Source organism: Piliocolobus tephrosceles, chromosome 2 (assembly GCF_002776525.5).
Source record: "Piliocolobus tephrosceles isolate RC106 chromosome 2, ASM277652v3, whole genome shotgun sequence".
Lineage (NCBI taxonomy): Eukaryota > Metazoa > Chordata > Mammalia > Primates > Cercopithecidae > Piliocolobus > Piliocolobus tephrosceles.
This window is the reverse complement of record NC_045435.1, coordinates 178,802,868-178,825,513: the sequence shown is the minus strand read 5'-3', so window position 1 is coordinate 178,825,513 and position 22,646 is coordinate 178,802,868. Positions and strand designations below refer to the sequence as shown.

At 48.4% G+C, this 22,646-nt stretch overlaps 2 protein-coding genes across 2 annotated transcripts in view; one reads left to right on the top strand and one right to left on the bottom strand.

Annotated features, from left to right (window-relative positions):
- The window catches only part of TRIM71 (tripartite motif containing 71), an 80,772-nt gene extending 61,191 nt beyond the window's left edge, over positions 1–19,581 (bottom strand). The window contains exon 1 of the mRNA XM_023214891.3: positions 18,562–19,581. Within this exon, the coding sequence (XP_023070659.1) occupies positions 18,562–19,413 (852 nt within the window). The 5' untranslated portion in view covers positions 19,414–19,581. The remainder of the gene's footprint in view (positions 1–18,561) is intronic.
- A 779-nt stretch (positions 19,582–20,360) lies between these two features.
- Positions 20,361–20,870, top strand: LOC111544362. The gene has a single exon (XM_023214890.2). It carries the CDS (start codon positions 20,361–20,363, stop codon positions 20,868–20,870), a length of 510 nt encoding a protein of 169 aa, XP_023070658.2.
- The last annotated feature ends 1,776 nt before the right edge of the window (positions 20,871–22,646 follow it).

Genomic DNA, 22,646 nt, shown 5'->3' with positions numbered 1-22,646 from the left:
AAAAAAAGACAAGAAACTATTCACTAACAGAGACAGGACATTAGGCTCATCGTTTGTTCTAAATAAAATTAGATCCACCTCATATGATATACCAAGACTATATCCTAAAGTGGGACCTCAAGACACAAAATGTAGAGAAAGTCAATGTCTATCACACTAAAATTTAAAATGTATACCAAGTTAAACTAAATGGAGGCAAACCATGGCCTCAGAGAAATCCTTTGTAACACACAACTAGTAATCAGTATTTATCCGAAATGCCTACAAATTGAATTTTTTTTAAACCCAAGAAATCAGCCCAGGAACAGGAGCAGGGAACTCAGGAGGAAAACTCAAATGGCCAATAAACATACAAAAAGCTCATGCACACCTCATAGCAATTGCAGAAATGAAGAATAAAACAACAGGACGAACCCTTCTTTTCATTAGATTGATGGCAATAAGGGAGGGGTGGAGAGGGAGGAAATGTGGCTGGTGGGAGGCAAGCTCTCAGAGGCAAAGTGCTGGGATCTATTAGCATCTCAAACGTGCCTCTCCAGGGTTCCAGAGATCTCCTTGCTGGGGAAGCAGTCGGGGGAGGGGAGGATCTCCCTTCTATAAGAGAGGGTAACAGGGACACAAGGATGTGCATTGCTGGCAACAGCCAAATAGAAGAGGCAATCAGAAGCAGCGAAAGGCAAAATAAATTTCACACTATACAAGTTTAGAGCAAATAAAGACCAGCAAGTCAGTACAAGGTGGCATCTGCACATGTTTTTTAAGACTAAACTCTACATGCTTGTGTATGTAAATGGTTGCTTGAAAGGAACCCCACGAACCTGGAACACCACACACTTTAGAAAGAAGTGGGACAGGGTACATTTGAAAAATAAAATTTACAGATAATCCAAACAACAAATAGGTTTATATTACTTATGATTAGAGTTAACTAAAGTTACTTTCTAGGATAAATGGTATCCCTGAGAAAAATCTCAGTTTTCTATTCATACAGCAATTACGAGCTGACTAAGGATGGTGAAGGAAGGAGAAATGAAAAACATCAAATATTACACTCCCAGGCATAGACATACTCAGAAAAATTACAACCTAAAATGACAAGCATTGTGAATTCTAAACAAAACGTCATTTTCCCAAAACCATTAAACGTTGTTGTCTTTTAAACACACCTTTAAAACAAAATTGTTACCCCTTCTCTCCCTTTTTCACCCCTATCAAGTGTTAACATACTTTTGATTAAGCATTCATTCATCTGGGTTCCTCTTTTCTGTTCACAGTGAGCCAACCTGTCTGTTTTTACCATTTGGAGGGGAGAGGACCCTCGCACAGTGATAACATTTACAAATTGGTGTAAAGTCAAGGAATTGAAATGAAAATGTTTCTTAACCTGCTGAAGCTACAGAACTGTTACACCTTGGACATTCTGACCCCACTCCCCCCCATCATGTTACACATGCAAAAACTGTGATTTGTCCAGATGTCCTTAACATGCCAATAACGGGAACCCAACAGACCCTGAAACTCAACTTCTTCTCTCAAACCAGAGCTTAACATCGCTTCCTTCTCATCTTCATAGTTTCATCTTGCACATGGCTTTTAAATTTTATTCCATTCGATGCTTTACATACCTTTCATGATGGGGAAGACAACTGGTTTTACGTCTCAACAAGCAAACAAAAAAATCTGTATAAATTAAATTATATGGGGTTAGGACAAAAAGGCACAGATAGTTCATTCTGCCGGTTTGGGCAGACTGTCATTACATTCAGACAAATTCTGTGCTCAGATTCTGTAGTAGGCCATAGACAAAATGAAGGCTCAAAAGGCCATATGTGAACATCATTCCTCTTTTTTTTTTTTGAGATGGAGTCTCACTCTGTCACCAGGCTGGAGTGCAGCGGCGCAATCTCGGCGCAATCTCGGCTCACAGCAACCTCTGCCTCCCGCATTCAGGCTATTCTCCTGCCTCAGTCTCCAGGGTAGCTGGGACTACAGGCGCCCGCCACCGCGCCTAGCTAATTTTTGTATTTTTAGTAGAGACGAGGGTTTCACCATGTTGGCCAGGATGGTCTCGATATTGACCTTGTGATCCACCTGCCTCGGCCTCCCGGGAAGTGCTGTGATTACAGGTGTGAGCCACCACACACGGCCTCCCACCATCCCTCCTTTTATGAGAAAAGGAAATGCTCATTTTCCAACTTTAAAACTGGCTATACTAGAAGTAAAACTCCCCCGATCTAGGAAACCCTGATATATTTAATGCCTTTCATTGTATGTCTGTGTATGGTAACATTTGTGTATGTAATTAACACACAATCTACTTAAATAAACCAACAATAAAGCTGCAGATGAAGACAGGTAACAACTTCAGCTGTAGGATCTCAATCAAGGCAAGTCTGGATTTATTGCACAACAGGCTTAACATGAAATTTGTAGCTGCTTTGTCAAGTCCCAAACGTCACTAGACTTAATCACTATCTCCTGCTATGAGAGGATTTGCTATCCTTTCTTCAAATGGTTTCCATTTATCACTATAACAAACACAATCACTGTTTCACCTACCAAACTTCAGTTTAAAAGTGGAGACACTTAAAACCTTACTTCACTCATACACACGGAAGTAACTCTGAGCCCCACAGCTCCAAATAGTTTGGGTCAGTCCACAGCTGAACAGAGTTGCGTTTTTTCTTTGTATTTGCAGCACCTACGTGGTTTTCAAAATCAAATTAAATTGGAAAAACTAATTTTCCTCTTGGAATATATTCCTCTAAATCCCTGAAGGCTCTTTTCAAGCTAACGACAGAAATGAAGGAAGTAGGAACCTGTTGAAAATGAAGAAAATTAAAAACAAACAAAAATGCATTTTTTCCCCAAAGATCAAGGATGGGGGTGGGGCACGGTAGGTGCTTCCATTAGCCCTATGCAGCACTGTCCCCATATTAATTCTTTCACATTAAATTTCTACATAAATGTCTTCACTTATAAATAGGGCATATTGCAGAAAATACTTCATTTGATTCTCAAACAAAAAAGTCAGGTCGTTCTTCCCACTGCACTTTAGCCTGAGCAAAAAAAAAAAAAAAAAAAACGTGCTCAGTACTCTTGCAGCCTGTACTCAACCTCCCCATCTCACTCTTAAGATTATAACCATCTGCTGGGCGCGGTGGCTCAAGCCTGTAATCCCAGCACTTTGGGAGGCCGAGACGGGCGGATCACGAGGTCAGGAGATCGAGACCATCCTGGCTAACCCGGTGAAACCCCCGTCTCTACTAAAACATACAAAAAACTAGCCGGGTGAAGTGGCGGGCGCCTGTGGTCCCAGCTACTCGGGAGGCTGAGGCAGGAGAACGGCGTAAACCCGGGAGACGGAGCTTGCAGTGAGCTGAGATCTGGCCACTGCACTCCAGCCTAGGCGACAGAGGGAGACTCCGTCTCAAAAAATAAAAAAAAAAAAAGATTATAACCATCATGCACTGAATGTCTTACTTCACACCGGGGAGATGGCCAGGGGGTTCCAAACCAGCAATCCACAGATGCTCCCTCTGTGCAACAGCAGCAGCCTCCACTCCAGTCAGAAGCAGATTAAGGACACAGCAAAGGCAGGGAATCATCTTATTATCCCAAATGTGAAATCTACAGCAGGGATGTGGGACTGTTTTGCTCTCTGCTGTTTCCCCAGGGCTTACTTTATCAAATCAGTTTTCATAGAAATTCCAGTTTCCATAGAAATTACAATATTCTGCACCCCTATTTCATCTTTACTTGAGCTGAGTTAATTACAATAAGCAGGTTTGGGAACAACAGCCTTTTTTTTTTTTTTTAAAGACAGAGTTTCATTCTTGTCACCGAGGCTAGAGTGCAATGGTGAAGTGGTGCGATCTCAGCTCGCTGCAACCTCCACCTCCTGGGTTCAAGTGCTTCTCCTGTGATTCTCCTGCCTCAGCCTCCCAAGTAGCTGGGATGACAGGCACGTAACACCAAGCCTGGCTAGATTTTGTATTTTTAGTAGCGACTGGGTTTCACCATGTGTTGGCCAGGCTGGTCTCCAACTCCTGACCTCAGGTGATCCATCTGCCTTGGCCTCCAAAGTGCTAGGATTACAGGCGTGAGCCACTGCGCCCGGCCCAGTCAATAATTCTTTATATTATCTATTAATTAATGTGGCTCTGGCCCCTGATACACCAATTATTTCTTCAATGTATCAATCATCCACACCCTAGGAAGGGAGGAAGAAGAGGGGACCCTTATATCTTCCTTACGGATGTTGAAAGAAGTAGAAATAATTAGGTAAAAGGTATAATTTTTAAACTTGTATTATTTTTTATTGAGACAGAGTCTCACTTTGCAACCCAGGCTGGAATGCAGTGGTATGATCTCAGCTCACTGCAACCTCCACCTCCCAGGCTCAAGCAATCCTATCTCTTGAGTAACTGGGACCACATATGTGTGCCACCACACCTGGGTATTCCCCAACATTACTGTTCATTCAGCCTCAAACTCATCTCCCCATCTGAACTTATTTGGATTCCATCAACTTTAGCAGACAGGATCTCATTCCGTTGCTCAGGCTGAAGTGCAATGGCATGATCATAGCTCACTGCATCCTGGGCTCAAGTGATCCTCCCACCTCAGACCCTCCCCACTCCTCCAGTAGCTGGGACCACAGGGGCACAACTACGGTGCTCGGCTAATTTGCAGAGACAGGGTCTTGCTTTGTTGCCCAGGCTGGTCTTCAAATTCCCAGTTTCAAGCCATCCTCCTGTCTCGGCTTCCCAAAGTGCTGGGATTACAGGAATAAGCCAATGTGCATGGCCAACTTTAGTGGTTTTTTTTTTTTTTTTTTGAGGCGGAGTCTCGCTCTGTCGCCCAGACTGGAGTGCAGTGGCCGGTTCTCAGCTCACTGCAAGCTCCGCCTCCCGGGTTTACCCATTCTCCTGCCTCAGCCTCCCGAATAGCTGGGACTACAGGCGCCAGACACCTCGCCCGGCTAGTTTTTGTATTTTTAGTAGAGACGGGGGTTTCACTGTGTTAGCCAGGATGGTCTCGATCTCCTGACCTCGTGATCCACCCGTCTCGGCCTCCCAAAGTGCTGGGATTACAGGCTTGAGCCACAGTGCCCGGCCAACTTTAGCGTTTAAATCTCATCTAGTAATTTAAAAAAGTCCACATATAAAGTGGCCATATAGGGAAGTAGAGAATCCCCTCCCCGCAATTCACCTTTTCCTTTTCAGTTTTATATTCCCAGTAAACCACAAGACAAAAGCAAGGAACAGAATGTAGACTGCTCTTACACATCTTCAGCGAAGAGCACAATTCACACTGAGCAGAAACAGGCATTCAAATATTTTGATGGCAAATTTTAATACATCAAGTTCTGTCAGCAATGAGGAACTGCCCAAGTTATTTCATGGCATCAAATACTGCTTGGCCATCAACCAAAACATATCTTTTAAGGAAGATAACGGCCGGGTGCAAGGGCTCATGCCTGTAATCCCAAGCACTTTGGGAGGCCAAGGAGGGCAGATTACTTGAGGTCAAGAGTTCAAGACCTGCCTGGCCAACATGGTAAAACTCCATCTCTACTCGAAATACAAAAATTAGCCGGGTGTGGTTGCACGCGCCTGGCTACTCCAGAGGCTGAGGCAAGAGAATCACTTGAACCCGGGAGTCAGAGGTTGTAGTGAGCCGAGATCGCGCCATTGTACTCCAGCCTGGGCATCCCAGCAAGATTCTGTCTCCGAAAAAAAAAAAAAAGGGCCGGGCGCGGTGGCTCAAGCCTGTAATCCCAGCACTTTGGGAGGCCGAGACGGGCGGATCACGAGGTCAGGAGATCGAGACCATCCTGGCTAATACGGTGAAACCCCGTCTCTACTAAAAAATACAAAAAACTAGCCGGGCGAGGTGGCGAGCGCCTATAGTCCCAGCTACTTGGGAGGCTGAGGCAGGAGAATGGCGTAAACCCGGGAGGCAGAGCTTGCAGTGAGCTGAGATCCGGCCACTGCACTCCAGCCTGGGCGACAGAGGGAGACTCCTTCTCAAAAAAAAAAAAAAGGAAGTTAAGCAACATTGTTTAATTTCATGAAAAGAAACTTTAGCTGTTTGGCTGCAACTTGCAGGAAAAGTTGAAGCCAAATTTTTTCATGATATTTACAGTTATGGGCACATACATTACAACATAAAATTTTCTATCTCTTTCAAACCACCTTCATGTGAAAGAGCTCCCCATAAATAGGTCTGGAAGATGTAGCCACCCCTATCACTCCCATCTTAAGGGTCAGAAATCAAGTCAGTTAAGTGACTTGTCCAAGGTCACACAGGGCAACACTAGGACTTAAATCCAGTCGTTATTCTATGGCTCATGGTCTTACCTATACCAAGAAGCTGTGAGCATTTTTCAAGCTACTCTTCCCCTTTCATCTCCAAAATCCCCCAACGGTCCCCCACCCCCATCTATATAATGTGGTTGGAAAAGTCCATCAAAACTCAACATTTGCAGGCAGGCACAGTGGCTCACGCCTGTAATTCCAACACTTTGGGAGGCCGGGGTAGGTGGATCACCTGAGGTCAGGAGTTCGAGACCAGCCTGGCCAACATGGTGAAACCCAGTCTCTGCTAAAAAAAAATACCAAAATTACCCAGGCGTGGTGGCAGGCGCCTATAATCCCAGCTACTGGGGAAGCTGAGGCACCAGATCGCTTGAACCCAGGAGGTGGAGGTTGCAGTGAGCCTAGATCACGCCACTGCACTCCAGTTCCGGCAAAAAAACAAAACATACACACACAAAAAAAAAACCCTCAACATCTGGGGCAGGGGGAGGCATTCTATGGCCTGAAAACTAAGAAGTCTCCTTCGTTTCTGCAAAGGAATGAAGGCAGAGCTTGGGCATCTTCTGAGGGTCAAACCTAATTTGCATTAACTCATTGGAAGTTGACAATCAGGCAAAAGCTAGAATTGGTCCTTAAATCCACTGATATTGACAGAGGCCAGACTTAGTGTAAAAATCCCCACTCCATTAATGCCAAATTGCTCTGAGGTGTCGGGGCCAGGGTGAGAGGGCATGGGGACAGGAGCAGGAGGTGGGCTCCATTCCCGGCAATCTGGAATAGAATATGCCCAGAGGATGCACCTCACCCTGATACTATGAGATGTAGTTATCATTTCAAGAGATTAACAAAACTCAAAGCTTTCTCCCTCGCTAAATTATCATTCTGGTAATACTTATTAAATTAATTTTGGATGGCCGGGCGTGGTGGCTCAAGCCTGTAATCCCAGCACTTTGGGAGGCTGAGACGGGCGGATCACAAGGTCAGGAGATCGAGACCATCCTGGCTAACATGGTGAAACCCCGTCTCTACTAAAAAATGCAAAAAACTAGCCAGGTGAGGTGGCCGGCGCCTGTAGTCCCAGCTACTCGGGAGGCTGAGGCAGGAGAATGGCGTGAACCTGGGAGACGGAGCTTGCAGTGAGCCAGGATCCGGCCACTACACTCCAGCCTGGGTGACAGAGCAAGACTCCGTCTCAGGAAAAAAAAAAAAAAAAAAATTAATTTTGGAATGACAAGCAGTTTTTTGCAAGATGGTTATACTCAGTTTTTGGCTAAGAGACCAGAGCCCATTTAAGCTTTTTAATTTTCTCCTTAGACTCCTTAATGACTTAGGTCAAAGCAAGAAGATAAAATAAAAAAAAAAAAAAACCAAACAAACAAACAAAAAACACACGTAGAGGCTGGGCACAGTGGCTCACGCCTATAATCCCAGCATTTTGGGAGGCCAAGAGTTCAAGACCAGCCTGGCTAACATGGTGAAACCCCATCTCTACTAAAAATACAAAATTACCTGGGCATGGTGGCATGCACCTACAGTCCCACGTACCTGGGAGGCTGAGGCAAGAGAATGCTGGAACCCAGGAGGCAGAGGTTGCAGTGAGCCAAGATGGTGCCACTGCACTCTAGCCTGGGTGACAGAGCAAGACTCCATCTCAAAAAAAAAAAAAAAAATTCAGGCAGTAAATTTAGTATTAAGCAGATTTTTAAGGATTAATCTCAAAAAGCTACATTTGCCAGTAACACGTTATTGTCACATAAATAGTAATGTGGAAAGAGTGCTAGACTAGGAGTCAGGACAGTTTCTGATCAAGTCATTTCATACCCCAGGACTCAGCATTCCCATTTGTAATGAAGAAGTTTCTTCTATGAAGACTTAAGGCCTTTCTTGTGACAATTTGATTCTTCTTCAGATGCCTCCTCCAATGCATACACAGACACACACAAACACACACGGGCACAATACCATGACATTAATGCTTACTAAATATTCTAGTTGCAGAGATTAGACTGTTCCATTGAGCAAGCTGATTTGCTTCCTTGATATGCCACAGTTTCCCTTCCTCTCCCCAGCCCCCACACAATATCCTGGCTTTAAAGATTAATGATGGTGGCAGGGCGCCGTGGCTCATGCCTGTAATCCCAGCACTTTGGGAGGCCAGGCGGGTGGATCACAAGGTCAGAAGTTGGAGACCAGCCTGGTCAACACGGTGAAACCTCGTATCTACTAAAAATACAAAAATTAGCGAGGCATGGCCAGGCACAGTGGCTCACGCCTGTAATACCAGAACTTTGGGAGGCAGGTGGATCACCTGAGGTCAGGAGTTCGAGACCAGCCTCACCAACACAGAGAAACCCTGTCTCTGTGGTGGCTCATGCCTGCAATCCCAGCTACTCGGGATCACACCATTCCACTCCAGTCTGGGCAAGAGTGAAACTCCGTCCCAAAAAAAAAAAAAAATTAGCCAGGCATGGTGGTGCATGCCTGTAGTTCCAGCTACTCAGAAGGCTGAGGCAGAAGAATTGCTTGAACCCGGGAAGCGGAGGTTGCAGTAAGCCGAGATCACACCACTACACTCCAGCCTGAGTGACAGAGTGAGAGTCTGTGTCAAAAAAAAAAAAAATTAGTGTTTTCTAGTGGAGGGCAATGGCTCATGCTTGTAACCCCAGTACTCTAGGAGACTGAAGTAGGAGGATCACTATCACTTGAGGCCAAGAGTTCAAGACCAGCCTGGGCAACAAAGTGAGAACCCCCGCCTCCACAAAAAAATTAAAAAGAAAAATTAGCGGTTTTCAAACACATCATATAAAATGTAAACAGGGGCCAGGTGAGGTGGTTGATGCCTGTAATCCCAGCACTTTGGGAGGACAGGCAGGAGGGTGGCTTGAGCCCAGGAGTTGTAGACAAGCCTGGGCAACATGGTGCAATCCAGTCTCTACAAGAATTTTTTTTAATTAGCCAGGCTTCGTGGCATGCACCTTCTCGAGAGGTTAAGGTGGGAGGATCACTTGAGCCGGGAAGGTTGAGACAGCAGTAAGCTGTGATTGCACCACTGCACTCCAGCCTGGGTGACAAAGCAAGACTCCACCTCAAAAAAAAAAAAAGTTTCCAATTGCCTTCAATTGTAGGGCACTGTGCTGTAAGACTATATGTCACCTCTAATCCTTACGACACCGCAAAGAGTTGCCCTCATTTTACAGATGCAAAAACTGAGGCAAAGCAGAATCTAACCTAGAACCAGAGCACTCAAGCAAAGCCAAATAATTAAATGGACACTTGATTAAGACTGCCTATCAGGAATCTTACTTTTTTCCAACTATTACCCTAAACTTTCTACTCTCCTGCTCAATGCTTATCTACAACATTTCTGGAAGCATTTTCAGTACAAATCTATTGATAATCCTAAGTAACAGAAATGTCTCCCTTTGACATTGATCTCAGAGGGCACAGACCAAAATGTAGAGATGCACGATCTAAACTCCTGACTTCCTTTAAGTGTCCCACACATGGTAATAATGGCTGCTGATGCCACTCATTCACAATTCTCATTTTTAAAACACCAGTGCTTAAGTAGTCATCAAATCTATACTCAGCAGCAAAACTTAAGTGCAGATTTTTTTATATAACACCATTTTAGTAATTATCCCAATCAGTCTCAAAAGTGTATGAAACGACTTCCCCAAATCCACTGGCATTTCAAGAGAAACATTTTAACTGCAAAAGGTTAAGACAAGAACAAAATGGCTGGCCGAACTTTCCAGAAGTAACAGCTACAGGATGCAGCAGCCAACAGATGTTTACAAAGGCTCTCATTCTCAGGGGCGCCTGACCTGACTGACCACTCAGGCTCCAAAGTCCATTCAAGGGCCCGTGGAATTCACAGGGTGTCAGGGCCAGAAGTGTATGTCCTCAGTCTACACAACTGATCTGCATCCACTTTATTCTTTTTTGTGCCCACCGCTCTATTTAAAACCTATTAATGTTGACAAAATGTGCTATTCTGCAGAAGCTCATATAAATGATCACAATCAAGAATTATGCCCCCTTGCAAGGCGTGGTGGCTCACGCCTATAATCCCAGCACTTTGGGAGGCTGAGGCGGGCGATCATTGGAGACCAGCCTGGCCAATATGGCGAAACCCTGTCTCTATGACAAATACAAAATTAGCCAGGCATGGTGGTGCATGCCTGTGAACCCAGCTACTTATGAGACCAAGACAGGAGAATCACTTCAACCCAGGAGGCAGAAGGTGCAATGAGCCGAGATCAGACCATTACACTCCAGCCTGGGCAACAGAGTGAGACTCCACCTCAAAAAAAAAAAAAAAAAATTATCCCCCCACCCTTCATGACAAAGGACCTCATTCCCAATAATCACAACTTCAATATGCTAACATAATTACTGAAAACAGTATTTTTATTGCTAAAGACCACTACTTCTATGTGGAAAATTGTTTTTGAGTGAAATACAACTGGCTGCTAATTTTTTGTGCCAACTGATAATTTAACTACAGCTTCATTCAAAGCAAACTCACGGCCAGGTGCGGTGGCTCACACCTGTAATTTCAGCACCTTGGGAGGCCGAGGTGGGCGGATCACGAGGTCAAGAGATTGAGACCATCCTGACCAACATGGCTAACCATCCTGGCTAACTCGGTGAACCCCCCCCCCCCCCCCCCCGTCTCTACTAAAAAAAATTACAAAAAAATCAGCTGGGGATGGGCGCGGTGGCTCAAGCCTGTAATCCCAGCACTTTGGGAGGCCGAGACGGGTGGATCACGAGGCCAGGAGATCGAGACCATCCTGGCTAACACGGTGAAACCCCGTCTCTACTAAAAATACAAAAAACTAGCCGGGCAAGGTGGCGGGCGCCTGTAGTCCCAGCTACTCGGGAGGCTGAGGCAGGAGAATGGCGTAAACCCGGGAGGCGGAGCTTGCAGTGAGCTGAGATCCGGCCACTGCACTCCAGCCTGGGCAACAGAGAGAGACTCCGTCTCAAAAAAAAAAAAAAAGAAAAAAAAATCAGCTGGGCAGGCGCCTGTAGTCCCAGCTACTCAGGAGACTGAGGCAGGAGAATGGCGTAAACTCGGGAGGCGGAGCTTGCAGTGAGCTGAGCAGAGATGAGGCCACTGCGCTCCAGCCTGGCAACAGAGTGAGACTGTGTCTCAAAAAAACAAACAAACTCACCTGGCTGGGTGTGGTGGCTCACACCTGTAATCCCAGCACTTTGGGAGGCCAAGCTGGGGGGATCACGTGAAGTCAGGAGTTTGAGCCCAGCCTGACCAATGTGGTGCCACTACACTCCAGGCCGGGTGACAGAGCAAGACTCCCTCTCAACACAAAAAACCAGAACTCACCTGACGGGAATTAAAGTTCAGGTTAGGAACCATCTAAAGTTCAGATTAGAAAATCTACAGTAAGGATGACCAAAAAAACTATTAGCCTAAGTCTAATATGAGTAAGTCTAAAACTCAGGTTTGGATGGGAGTTTGTTTTTGTTTTTGAGACACAGCCTTGTTCTATCGCCCAGACTGGAGTGCAGTGGCACAATCCTGGCTCACTGCAACCTCCGCCTCTCAGATTCAAGTGACTTTCCTGCCTCAGCCTCACTAGCTGGGATTCGCCCGGTTAATTTTCGTAATTTTAGTAGCAAAGGGGTTTCACCATGTTAGTCAGGCTGGTCTCCCACTCCAGGCCTTATGTGATCTGCCCACGTCGGCCTCCCAAAGTGCTGGGATTACAGGCATAAGCCACCGCACCCCCCCGGATGGCAGTTGAGTGGGATCGTCCCCCATTTCATTTCATTCTACCTTCAAAGCCAGTTGTAAGTCAACTGCATTTATCTACACCATGAGGAAGGCAAGAAATGGCATGGGAGAGGCAAAGATTTACTTTGGAATATAGTTTAAGTCAAACAGTTTCAAATGTAAAGAGACACCACTAGGCCCCCTACTCCTCCCACTTTTTAGGTTGACAAGTCAGAGTCTTGTCAATCAAAACACTCAATCTGGTTTCAGCCAACTCAGTTTGTGAGTATAGACAAAACCTCAAAAGGAGGGGAATAATTTAGTATTGAACAAGGAGGAGGTCACATCAGCTTTAGAGGAAAGATGGACCAAGCTTACTCTTGCAAGCCACAATGCATGAAAGGTCAAGAAGAAAAGCGGTAACAGAGTAGGCTTCAATGGGTGGCATCTTGCTCCCTTAAGGCACTGTAATTCTTTTTTTTTTCTTTTTTGAGACGGAGTCTCTCTCTGTTGCCCAGGCTGGAGTGCAGTGGCCGGATCTCAGCTCACTGCAAGCTCCGCCTCCCGGGTTCACGCCATTCTCCTGCCTCAGCCTCCCGAGTAGCTGGGACTACAGGCGCCCGCCAACACGCCCGGCTAATTTTTTGTATTTTAGTAGAGGCAGGGTTTCACCGTGTTAGCCAGGATGGTCTCGATCTCCTGACCGTGTGATCCGCCCGTCTCGGCCTCCCAAAGTGCTGGGATTACAGGCTTGAGCCACCGCGCCCGGCGGCAACTGTAATTCTTTATCATTATCTTTCTCTTGCTCTCTTCCAAAATGGCAGAGATAGCAAAAACAGCCTTAGTGAGCCAGGCCTTTAACCTTGATTAGTTTTATGGGTGGGAGTGGGAGAAAGGGGGAAGCAGTATTTTGAAACTGCCTGCATAGTATAGAATTCATCTCACCCTTTTGCCTAAGTGTCAAAACTGACACTGAAATGGTCCTTTATTTGCTAAGAATGAATACAGACAAAATAAACCCTGCCCTGTGTGGAGAACCGGACGGAGAAATGGCAAACCATGTGACTTTTAGCAACAGAAATAACTCGGAGGGGGTTAAATTTTAGACCTACAGTATTAATGAAAATTCCTCTTGAACCAGAAAAACTTACAAACACGTTTTACCCTGGCAAACCACTTCAAAAAGCATTTTAGCCATTTCACCTCACTGACAGCTTCCACAAGAACTAACTCCCTTACTATACATGCATGATTATTAGTTATTTTTTTCAGTAAAAAGGCAAAAAGTCCAATTATGCTCATAATTTTACATGTGAGAAGAAAGTTACATCCATATTAAGTAGTACTTGAGAAACTACACATTTTAACCTCCTGAGATCCTTCTAGAAAATAACTAACGGCCAGGCACAGTGGCTCACACCTGAATCCCAGCACTTTGGTAGGTCGAGGCAGGCAGAGCACCTTGAGGTCAGGAGCTCAAGACCAGCCTAGCCAACATGGCGACCCCTCGGCTCACCGCAACCTCCGCCTCCTGGGTTTCCCAATTTCAAGTACACCTATTGCACTTTGAAAACAATGTTGGCCGGGCGCCATGGCTCCCGCCTGTAATCCCAGCACTTTGGGAGGCCAAGGCGGTCGGATCACGAGGTCAGGAGATGGAGACCATCCTGGCTAACATGGTGAAACCCCGTCTCTACTAAAAATACAAAAAAATTAGCCGTGCCTGGTGACGGGCGCCTGTACTCCCAGCTACTCGGGAGGCTGAGACTGTAGAATGGCGTAAACTCGGGAGGCGGAGCTTGCAGTGAGCCCAGATGGCGCCACTGCACTCCAGCCTGGGTGACAGAGTGAGACTCCATCTCAAAAAAAAAAAGAAAAAAGAAAACAATGTCAATGATAAAGAACAAATACTATTGTCAAATGAAGACCTGGCAGTCTAGAAAAAGTACCCGTTTTGTTCCCAAATATCTTGTTTTCCAAAATGTATATTCCTAGAATTGGAAATTAAAATCTTGTATCAAATCTATGCAATCCCCAAATCACTACAGTATATCTTTTCAAAGGAAGGAAACTGAACAAATAATCACAAAAGGTTTCCCAGACAGTGCTGATACCACAACAGCCTCCATATTACTAGCACAGTTCATGACACGTTGTGCCTTCAAGGCAACCTCATCAGTACAGGCTTGCCAAAGTAGCCATGGCCCCCACTTCCTGAAGGTCCATGTTGAAAAATCCATTCCCATGCACTTTAGTGGAAATAGCTTAAACCCACAAAGGCTAAACAATTAACATATCAATAATGAACATTTCCCTCCTATATGTTTTTATCAAGCATTTTCTGAATTCAATAGGCTTCCAAATGTCTACCTGCTGAACTGGATTCATAGCAGCAACCTCTGTAACTATTTCCAAGGCATGTAAAGTTTGGTTTTCTAGCCAGTAGGTGAGATGTCTGCACTCAGAAGACATATTCACCCAGTAGTGTAGAGCAGGTTGAAGGCAGGTAACAGAAATGCTAGAATACCCATTTCTGTTCACTTTCTCTCCTTGTCCTTACTTTAAAAAAAAAAAAAAAAAGCTGTTGAAATTAATATGAATCAATCAGATTCCAACTAAAATCCCAATTTCAGCTAGAAATTCTCAATGTTTATCATAAATTTCACCAACTTAGTTACATCTGATCACTTCTAAAGAAGGAAAAGATAGGACAGTGTAAGTGGGAAATTTGTATTATGCTTTTAAAAATATTTTGGTATGGATTTTATAATTTAAGCAAGAACATACATATAATTTAAAAATAAGCATGCATACACTGAGTATATGCAGGCTCGAAAAAACTTAAGACTTTGGGAACGGAGAATAATATACACTGGTGCTGAATACAGGTACAGTCCCATTTATGGTGACTTGCAATATATAAAACAGAAATTCACACAACCACCGATTATTTTAGGCAGCAAACCTTGTTCCAAGAGTCTGAAGCCACTTTAAGTTTCCTGCCAGGAGACAGTCCCAGGGAGTGCCCAATGTTCAGGGTCAAATCAGGTTGGAATTCTAGAACTTTTATCTTCAGGTGGCATTTTAAAACCCAACACAGGGACCGCATGGACACTACCAACACCTGCACCCCTTTTTCCAACCAGAGACTCCAGAAAATTCCACCCCCGGACCCGCCTAACTGGGAACAATATTGCCATCCTCGAGTGGGGTGGGCTACAATGTTTTCCAGGTGGCAACAATGTCACCCCCACTGCCCCTCACCACTAGTGACAGAGGCTTTCCTGGGTTCAAACCTTGCTCAGCTTCCCGCCATTCACAGAATCCTGAGGCTCAGCTTGGGCACAGAACACACCCAGGATTTCTGCTCCTGGTGTCGCCTCCAAGGCTGCAAAGGGCTCATGTCCTATGTGCCAAAAGCAAAACAATGCTAAAAGGCCACTTGTGAGCAGCTGGAGCAGTGCTCACAACTCCCTAGTGGTGAAACTCTTCCTCCAAAACTCAAGCGAAGACCCTTCTCCATGACCAGAGGGGCCGAGAACACCCCAGCGAGTGCCTGCGGGGAGGAGGAGCAGCCGCCGGCCAGGCCACGTCCCCAGAGCCGAGGCAGGCTCCTGGATGGCCGGGCGGCAGCACAGGCCCGTGGCGACTCTGCCTGCGCCCGCCTCTCCCGGGACCCGCGGCACGCAGGGGGCCCGAGGCCAGCTGTTCCGGGGACGGCGGCCTCGGATTCCCCGCCCGGATGCTGGCTGGGCCACGGAGCCTGCAGGTCTTTCGGACTCTGGAGGCACAGAACTAGTGAAAAGCCCCAACTATGCTGTTGAAATAAGCCAAAGAGAGTAGCAGCAAGCAAGGCTCATTATTTCGTTGAAAAACCTAAAGATTTCCAGGTTATCATCACTACGGCTTAAAGCCAATTGCTCAGACAAGACACCTCACTCACCAATCCTAAGGAGACATTTCCAAGGGGACGCTTATGGAAGAAAGTCTCCTTGGGCGAGAGACCCTGCAGGCTGGGGGCAGGGTGTTTGGGCCTCCTTCCCAAGGTCAGGTGGCCTTAGTCACTATAAAGAAAAGGTGCTGCTCTGAATTATTTAACGGAGCCTGTTTGACAAGGGAAGTAACTCAGTTAAGGAGCTCTTCTTAAAAATTGAGGTAGACAGTATACACACTAAATAAGTGGATTTAGGCATTCAGTATACCACAGTCAAGATATAGGCCTATCATCCTCCAAATGTAAATGTCCTAAAGCTCCTTCCCAGCCAGAGGGATGTCTTTTTAAAGGAACAATATTCTCAAACTGTTAACGTGATCACTTCCTTCAAAGAAAAGGAATTATTTAAGCTGTGGGTGGAACTATTTATGAACCTCACTACCTGGCAGTGCTTTCTCTCCTAAACACTTGTCTTCTACTCAGAACACTGGTTTGTCACCTTTAATCTCAAATTTCTGGCGTTCTAAATCTAGGAATGAATAAAAGGGCCAAACAATTAATTTCCAAAACGTTTTTAATGAAAAGCTAAAGAGAGCAAGTAGAATCTTGCTCAAAACTGTGCAAATTTTATGTTAAGTATTAGTTACTTCAACCTGACATTGCACATGCTAAAAAGTGAATCTGAAGAGCTTCGGAGTACCTCCCACCCAGGGTGAGCTGAGAGCTTCACTTCTCAATTCACACTCCCCTATGCAGTTTGAAGGGTTTTCGAATTGTAAAAGTGAATAAATCTTTTACAAGTCTGCCAACACTGAGCATCTACTGTTTCCGTCTAAATAAAAATATACGTGGATCTTTAACTGGAAATATAAACTGACGTTTAAACTAAAAGCACCTCTCAGGAGGGAAACTCCTGGATTCAACCCCATTCTGCCCGCCCTGCATTTGATCCCAATCTGCAAGTGAACTGGCTCCATTTTTCTGTTCCTGGGATTTGGATCGGTATTTTACCTCAATCATTCATTTTTCTAAAAGTGATTACAGAACATGAACCCATAATATGTTAAAACTAGGAGTCCATTCAAAGTTTAAAAATGAAAACTGCCCCCTAGCTTCTTACCTAGAAGGAACTCTTTAAAAGGAGATGCCCACAACAAGTAGATTAGAATTTCAACTTTTTCCCAACAGGAGAAGCCAGCTAAAGGCCATCAGGCAATGGCTCCGCCCTCCTCCCCAAATAACAGGTTAGGAGTGGAAAAGGTAGCAGCGCTGGGCTCACCTTTGCGGTGCTCCGTACCCACTCTCCAGCTCACACAGGCCATGACCCCCACTATGGTTTTTAAAGCCTCTGCAGTCTCCAGCTTACCCTATCAAGACTTTCACCCACACCCACTCTCACCGGTCTACAGGTAGATCGCCTAAGTTACTGACCCCCTCCGGCACAGCCCGCTTCTCAAGACTTTTGGCCTGACTTTATTGGGTTCGGGGGAGTAGAAGATACTCGCGTAATACCAAAGGAAAGGAGAAAGGGTTCACACGGTGTGAAAAATAAGCAAAAGTTTACTCGACGGCCCAAAGGGCGAAATCAAGCCCGAGAGTTGCGATGTAGCCCTAAGACGCGTCGCACTCCGGCGTTCCAGCAGCGTACGGCTGCCTTGGTCTTTTCCAAAGAAGTCGAGGCCCTAGGTTGAGCCGGGTGGATACCTCCTAACCAGGGAAACCGGTTCCTGTAGGGCTTGGAGTCCGGGCAGGCGGGCGCGGCCCAAGAGACTCAGGCGGGTGAAGGTAACGTTGTCCCCTTATTCTGCTTCTATCTCGGGGTGGAGCCGTGGGCCTACGAACGGCGATTTCACGCTAGGAGAGTTCAGGGGCCAGAACACGCATTTCAAACAATATAGAAAGCAGCCGCGGAGAGAGAAGGGCTTAAGACGGGGGGCCCTTGGCCCTCAAAGATCCACAGACTCTCCCACTCTTACCCAACATAAGGAAGCAAGGATTACCATGCTGTCCCAACAACAAAAAAACCAGTCTTCCCCTCACAAGTGCGCACGTGGAAACCAGGTCTACGGAGGCACACCAACTCCACGCACTCACCCACACAACCATCTCTTCCGGGCTCACGCCCTATTTTAAAGGCAACAACCTATGAGTTTTCCAAACAAAAATCTGAAAATAAAGAAGCGCCTCCTCATCACGTTGGGAGGCCTCTGGCGTGCCCGCGCCAGGAGGCCACGTCTACACAAACACACCTATCTCTTCCCAACTCATGCCTAACTTAAGACGATTGCCGCGTTTTGCCACACACAAACTAAAATCGGAAAAGGGAGGATCCCACGCTATGGGATATTTCGGGGCCCCTCGCGACACTTACACAGAATCCACTTCCACAGACTTCCCAGGTCATGATCTACTTCGGTAGCGAGGACTGCCACGTAGCTAAAGGAAATACAAAGCAAATCCGGAGAGGGCCTCCTCCCCTCGCTATGGGACCGGCCGGGAGATCCCTGTTGAGCACACTCGCAGTTATCTGGTGAACACAAACACACGCCCCACGCACTCACCTCGTCGTCGTGGTGCTGGCAGAAGCCGAGGCGCTCGGGAAACACTGAGAGGATGGAGAAGGGCGGGCCGGGAAAGGGCGGCCCGAGCCCCAGCTGCTGCGCCGCTGCCGCGGCACCGGGACCCGGCGGGCCGCGCTCGATGTAGTGGTCCTTGGTGAGGCGCACGCGCTGGTGCGCTCGGACGCAGTTGTCGCACAGGTGCTCCTGGCAATCGAGGCAGCGCGAGGAAGCTGCGTTGCCCTCATCGCACGAGCTGCAGCCGTGAGGCCGGCGCAGCAGCAACGCCGACGGGGAAGCGGCCGGGCCGCCGGGTGCCGAGCGGGAAGCCGCGGGCGGCTGCGGTGCCTGCGGGAGTGGCGGTGCGGGGGCGGACGCGCGCGGGTGCGCGTGGTGACCGTGGTGCCGGTGGTTGCTGTGGCCGCCGGCGCCCGCCGGAGCGCCGGCGCGCCCGTTCTTGGGCGGCGGCTCGTCGGCAGTGGCCACCACCGCGTCAAGCAGGTTGCTGAGCAGGAAGGCGGACGAAGGCAGCGCGTCCATGCCCGCCGCCTCTGTTAGCACTACTTTCTGGTCGCACACCGGACAGCGCAGCTTGAGCGGCTCTCCAGGCGCGCCGCCGCCCGCCGCCGGCAGCCGGTGCGCCTCGAGGCAGGGGCGGCAGAAGGCGTGCAGGCAGGGTAGGACGTGTAGGCGGCGCGCCGCCGCCCCAGGGCCCCCGCCGCCGCCCCCCGACGACGTGGACGTCTGCGAGGACGACGACGACGCGGACGAGTTGGAGGAGAGCGGCGCCGGCGAGCCGCACATCTCCTTGCACAGCAAGCAGATCTGGAAATCGGTCTCGGGGAACGAAGCCATTTGCAACCTAGCCCGGAGGAGGGAGGAGACCAGAGAGGAAGAGGAGGAGGAGGAGAGAGCGGACGAGGTGGGTGGGGGAGCCACCGACTCACTCAGAAAAATGCATCGATTAGGCCTGCAATTCGGTAGCCGGCACCAGAGCAGCGCTGCCCGCTTGGCTTCGCCACGTCCGGCCCGAGCGCTGCCACCCGCGACACTGCAGGCATTAAATGCCACTATCCAGAGGCAACACAGATTCCTCCGGATAACTTGGGGGCCGCGTGCCTTCCGAAGAGAGAAGACCGGAACAAGCCCCAACAGGCGAGGGGCGAGCGGGGGCAGGGAGGTCGGAAGACTCCCTGGAGCAGCTGGGGCTTCGCTTCGCGATAGCCGAAAGGAGTTCCCAAAAGGAGAGTTCGCTGTGCAGTCCCAGTCCTGGCGAGAGCAGAATTTGGTTCCACGAGTATTTGGTGCGTTGCTTTTCTTTAAACCAATCTAGTCTGTTCTTGGGAGGGGAAGGCGCCCCAAACTAGTAAAGGCGGGAGCGGCGCGTCGCCAAGCCGGTGTCTCCCCGCGCGACGCCGGCCGCCCCGCCGCATGACGCGGCGGCTAGGGGCTCCTGGGTGGCCCGGTGTGCTCCGCTTGGGGCTTGCGCACCGCCAGGCGCGGCCTCGTCTGCAGGGCGGTGGGCCCCGCAGCAGCTGCAGCTCGTGGTGGCCCAGCCGCGGCCGCACGCGTGCAGTACGCACGCGCGTCCCACGCGCCTCGAGTCTCCCGCGCGCCTGCCCAGCCGGGCCGCGGCTGCCCGCGCTTAACACGCACGCGCGCCCCACGCGGCCCGGAGCCCTCGTGCCCCCGCCTCGCCTGGCCTGGGCGCTTCCCGCAAGCTCCTTCCCCTTCGGCTTAGCGCGCGGGGCCGCAGGTCCCCGCGGGCCGCCCTGAATTATTCATCGGCAGGAAGATATTAGATGTACCCGCTCCGCGCGGGCCGTCGTGCAATGCTATCCGAGCTCCGCGCGCGCCCTGCGCCCCTCCTCCTCCTCCTCACGTCCGTCCTCTCTGAAACCTTGGCAGCGAAGGGGGATCACATTTCCTTTGTCATTGGGCCATTTCGCCCTCGCCTTGGTCCCCCCTCCGATCCCGAGCCTCGGGGATGGAGGCTTCTCTCAGGCGCGCTGGAATCAGTGGAACCGGCAACAGCCCCGCGCGGCGAGCTCGGGAGCCGCGTGGCCAACGCCGCCGGCTCGCGCCCGCGTCATCTTTCTGAAACGAATCGCCGATCCGGACGCGGGTGGCCTCGGCCGCGCTGCGCCTACCGGGCTTTGCTCCCGCCGCGCCCCGGCCTCCTGGGGCTTTGCACAACTCCCCCAATTCGGGTTGCGTGCGCGCGCGCGCGCCCCCTCTTTCTCTGCTTTGCCGCCTCTTCCTCCTCCTCCTCCTCCTCCTCTTCTCTTCAGTACGCCGGTTATTGGGACTGATCGGAATTCGGAATCCTTTTAATCTCCAAAGGAGCAAACTCACTTCCGCCCGAGTGCTGGGAGGGGGCTGGGGGAGGGGAGGCAGGGGAGGGGGCTCCAGGCAAACAGGAAACATTAGCCCTCTCAGCACGGCCCGCTTTTGTGTGCTCCCTCCCTCCTCCCTCCAACCTCCTCCCTTCTCCCGGCCGCTGGGGAGATGAACGCCCCCGGGCTTCAGTGTGACGACCTTTGAAACCTTCTGAGCGAGGAGCAGAGAACGACTCTTCCGTTTATTTAAAAAAGAAAAGATTTCATTCTGAATCCCTGGCTCAGCCGAGACTAATATCCACTGCCTTGGAGATCTCGGTTTTTACCCACCTTTTCTTTTTTTCTTTTTACGTTTTTTAAAGGACTCTGCGTATCTGTGATCACCAAAACATCACACGGTTGTGTGCAGTTGATTGCGTGGAATTAAGTGAATCTGAATTCTGATCGGCAGAGGGGCCAGAGTTCCCTTTTGAGTTTTAATGGGACTGGGGGGAAGCAGGGGGCAGCTGTTCTGGGGAGGCGACCTGGTGATGGCCCCGCAGCCATCTGGGTGGTGCCCGAGGCCGCCTGAGCGGTTCTGGGAGAGAAACTTGCATGGCCCTGGAGAGAGACTCACTTGGAAGGGCAAGGAGGGCCACTTACCAGGATTTAGGTAGTATCTGGCCTGGAGGCCAACGGGGTAAAAATTGTCCCCTTCTTAACACTATCTCGCTCTTAGTGATATCCTATTTAACCTGGTACAGGCGACAACCTGATGACTCTCAAAAACATCGTGTTGTGAGAAAGAACCCAAACACAAAAGAGTTCATACTGCGTGATTCCATTTCCAGGAAATTCTAGAACAGACAGAGCTAAGCTATGGGGAGAGGAAAAGTACCCTTGGGGATGAGGGGGTATTGACTGGGAAAGGGCATGAAGGAACCTTCTGGGGTAGTGAAATAAAAATAGATCGCCATGTATGTACATTTGTCAAAACTTATAAATGCCATTTAAGATCTGTGCACAATTTCACTGTTTATACTGCGATAAGCAATTTAAAAAAAATACCTCGGTGTCCAACCTTCATAACTATGCCTGGATCATAAAGAAGGAGACATTTTAAAATACACTACGTGGACCTCCCCAGCTCCTCTGGTTTTGCTCATTGGAATCCATGGGATGATCACCCTGGAAAGAGCCCTTAAATCAACCGAGCTAGACACATGTGCTGAAGGCCCTAGGAAGCTGCAGAAGTACCTCTCCAAAAGGATGAAGCCATCTCAGGGGCCAGGGTGCTGTCCTGTGATGGGAGCATTTCCCAGGCTGAGGAAGAGCCTGGCAGCCCCACCAGGAATGCCTAAGCCCTCAGCTGTCCCCAGAGCTCCCTCCTCAGCACCTGGAGCAAAGCGAAGATCAGTGAACATTTACTGAAATGTGTAAGGAGTGAAAAATTACTGATCAAATAAAACCAAAACAGAGCCCCTCCTTTGCCAAACGAAGAAGCAAACTTTGTATAATTTAAAAATTAAAGAGGAAGCTTCTCATGCCACCATCTATTGCCTAAGCAATGTATTTCTTCCATAATTTGAGACCTGTGTGGAAACATGGAATGCTCACATGAATCAATGCACTCCTATAATTTTTTAACCATAATTTTCTACCATACTGGCCTTGCCATAGAGATGTTTCATGTAATTTTGTTTTGTTTCGTTTCTTTTCCTTTCTTTGATTGTTTTTCCTTCTCTTTTAAAAAACAAAAACAAGAGGAAA

Bases quoted from the DNA above. Each gene is read 5' to 3' on its own strand.
- LOC111544362 (XM_023214890.2), top strand. From the start codon at position 20,361: ATGTACCCGCTCCGCGCGGGCCGTCGTGCAATGCTATCCGAGCTCCGC.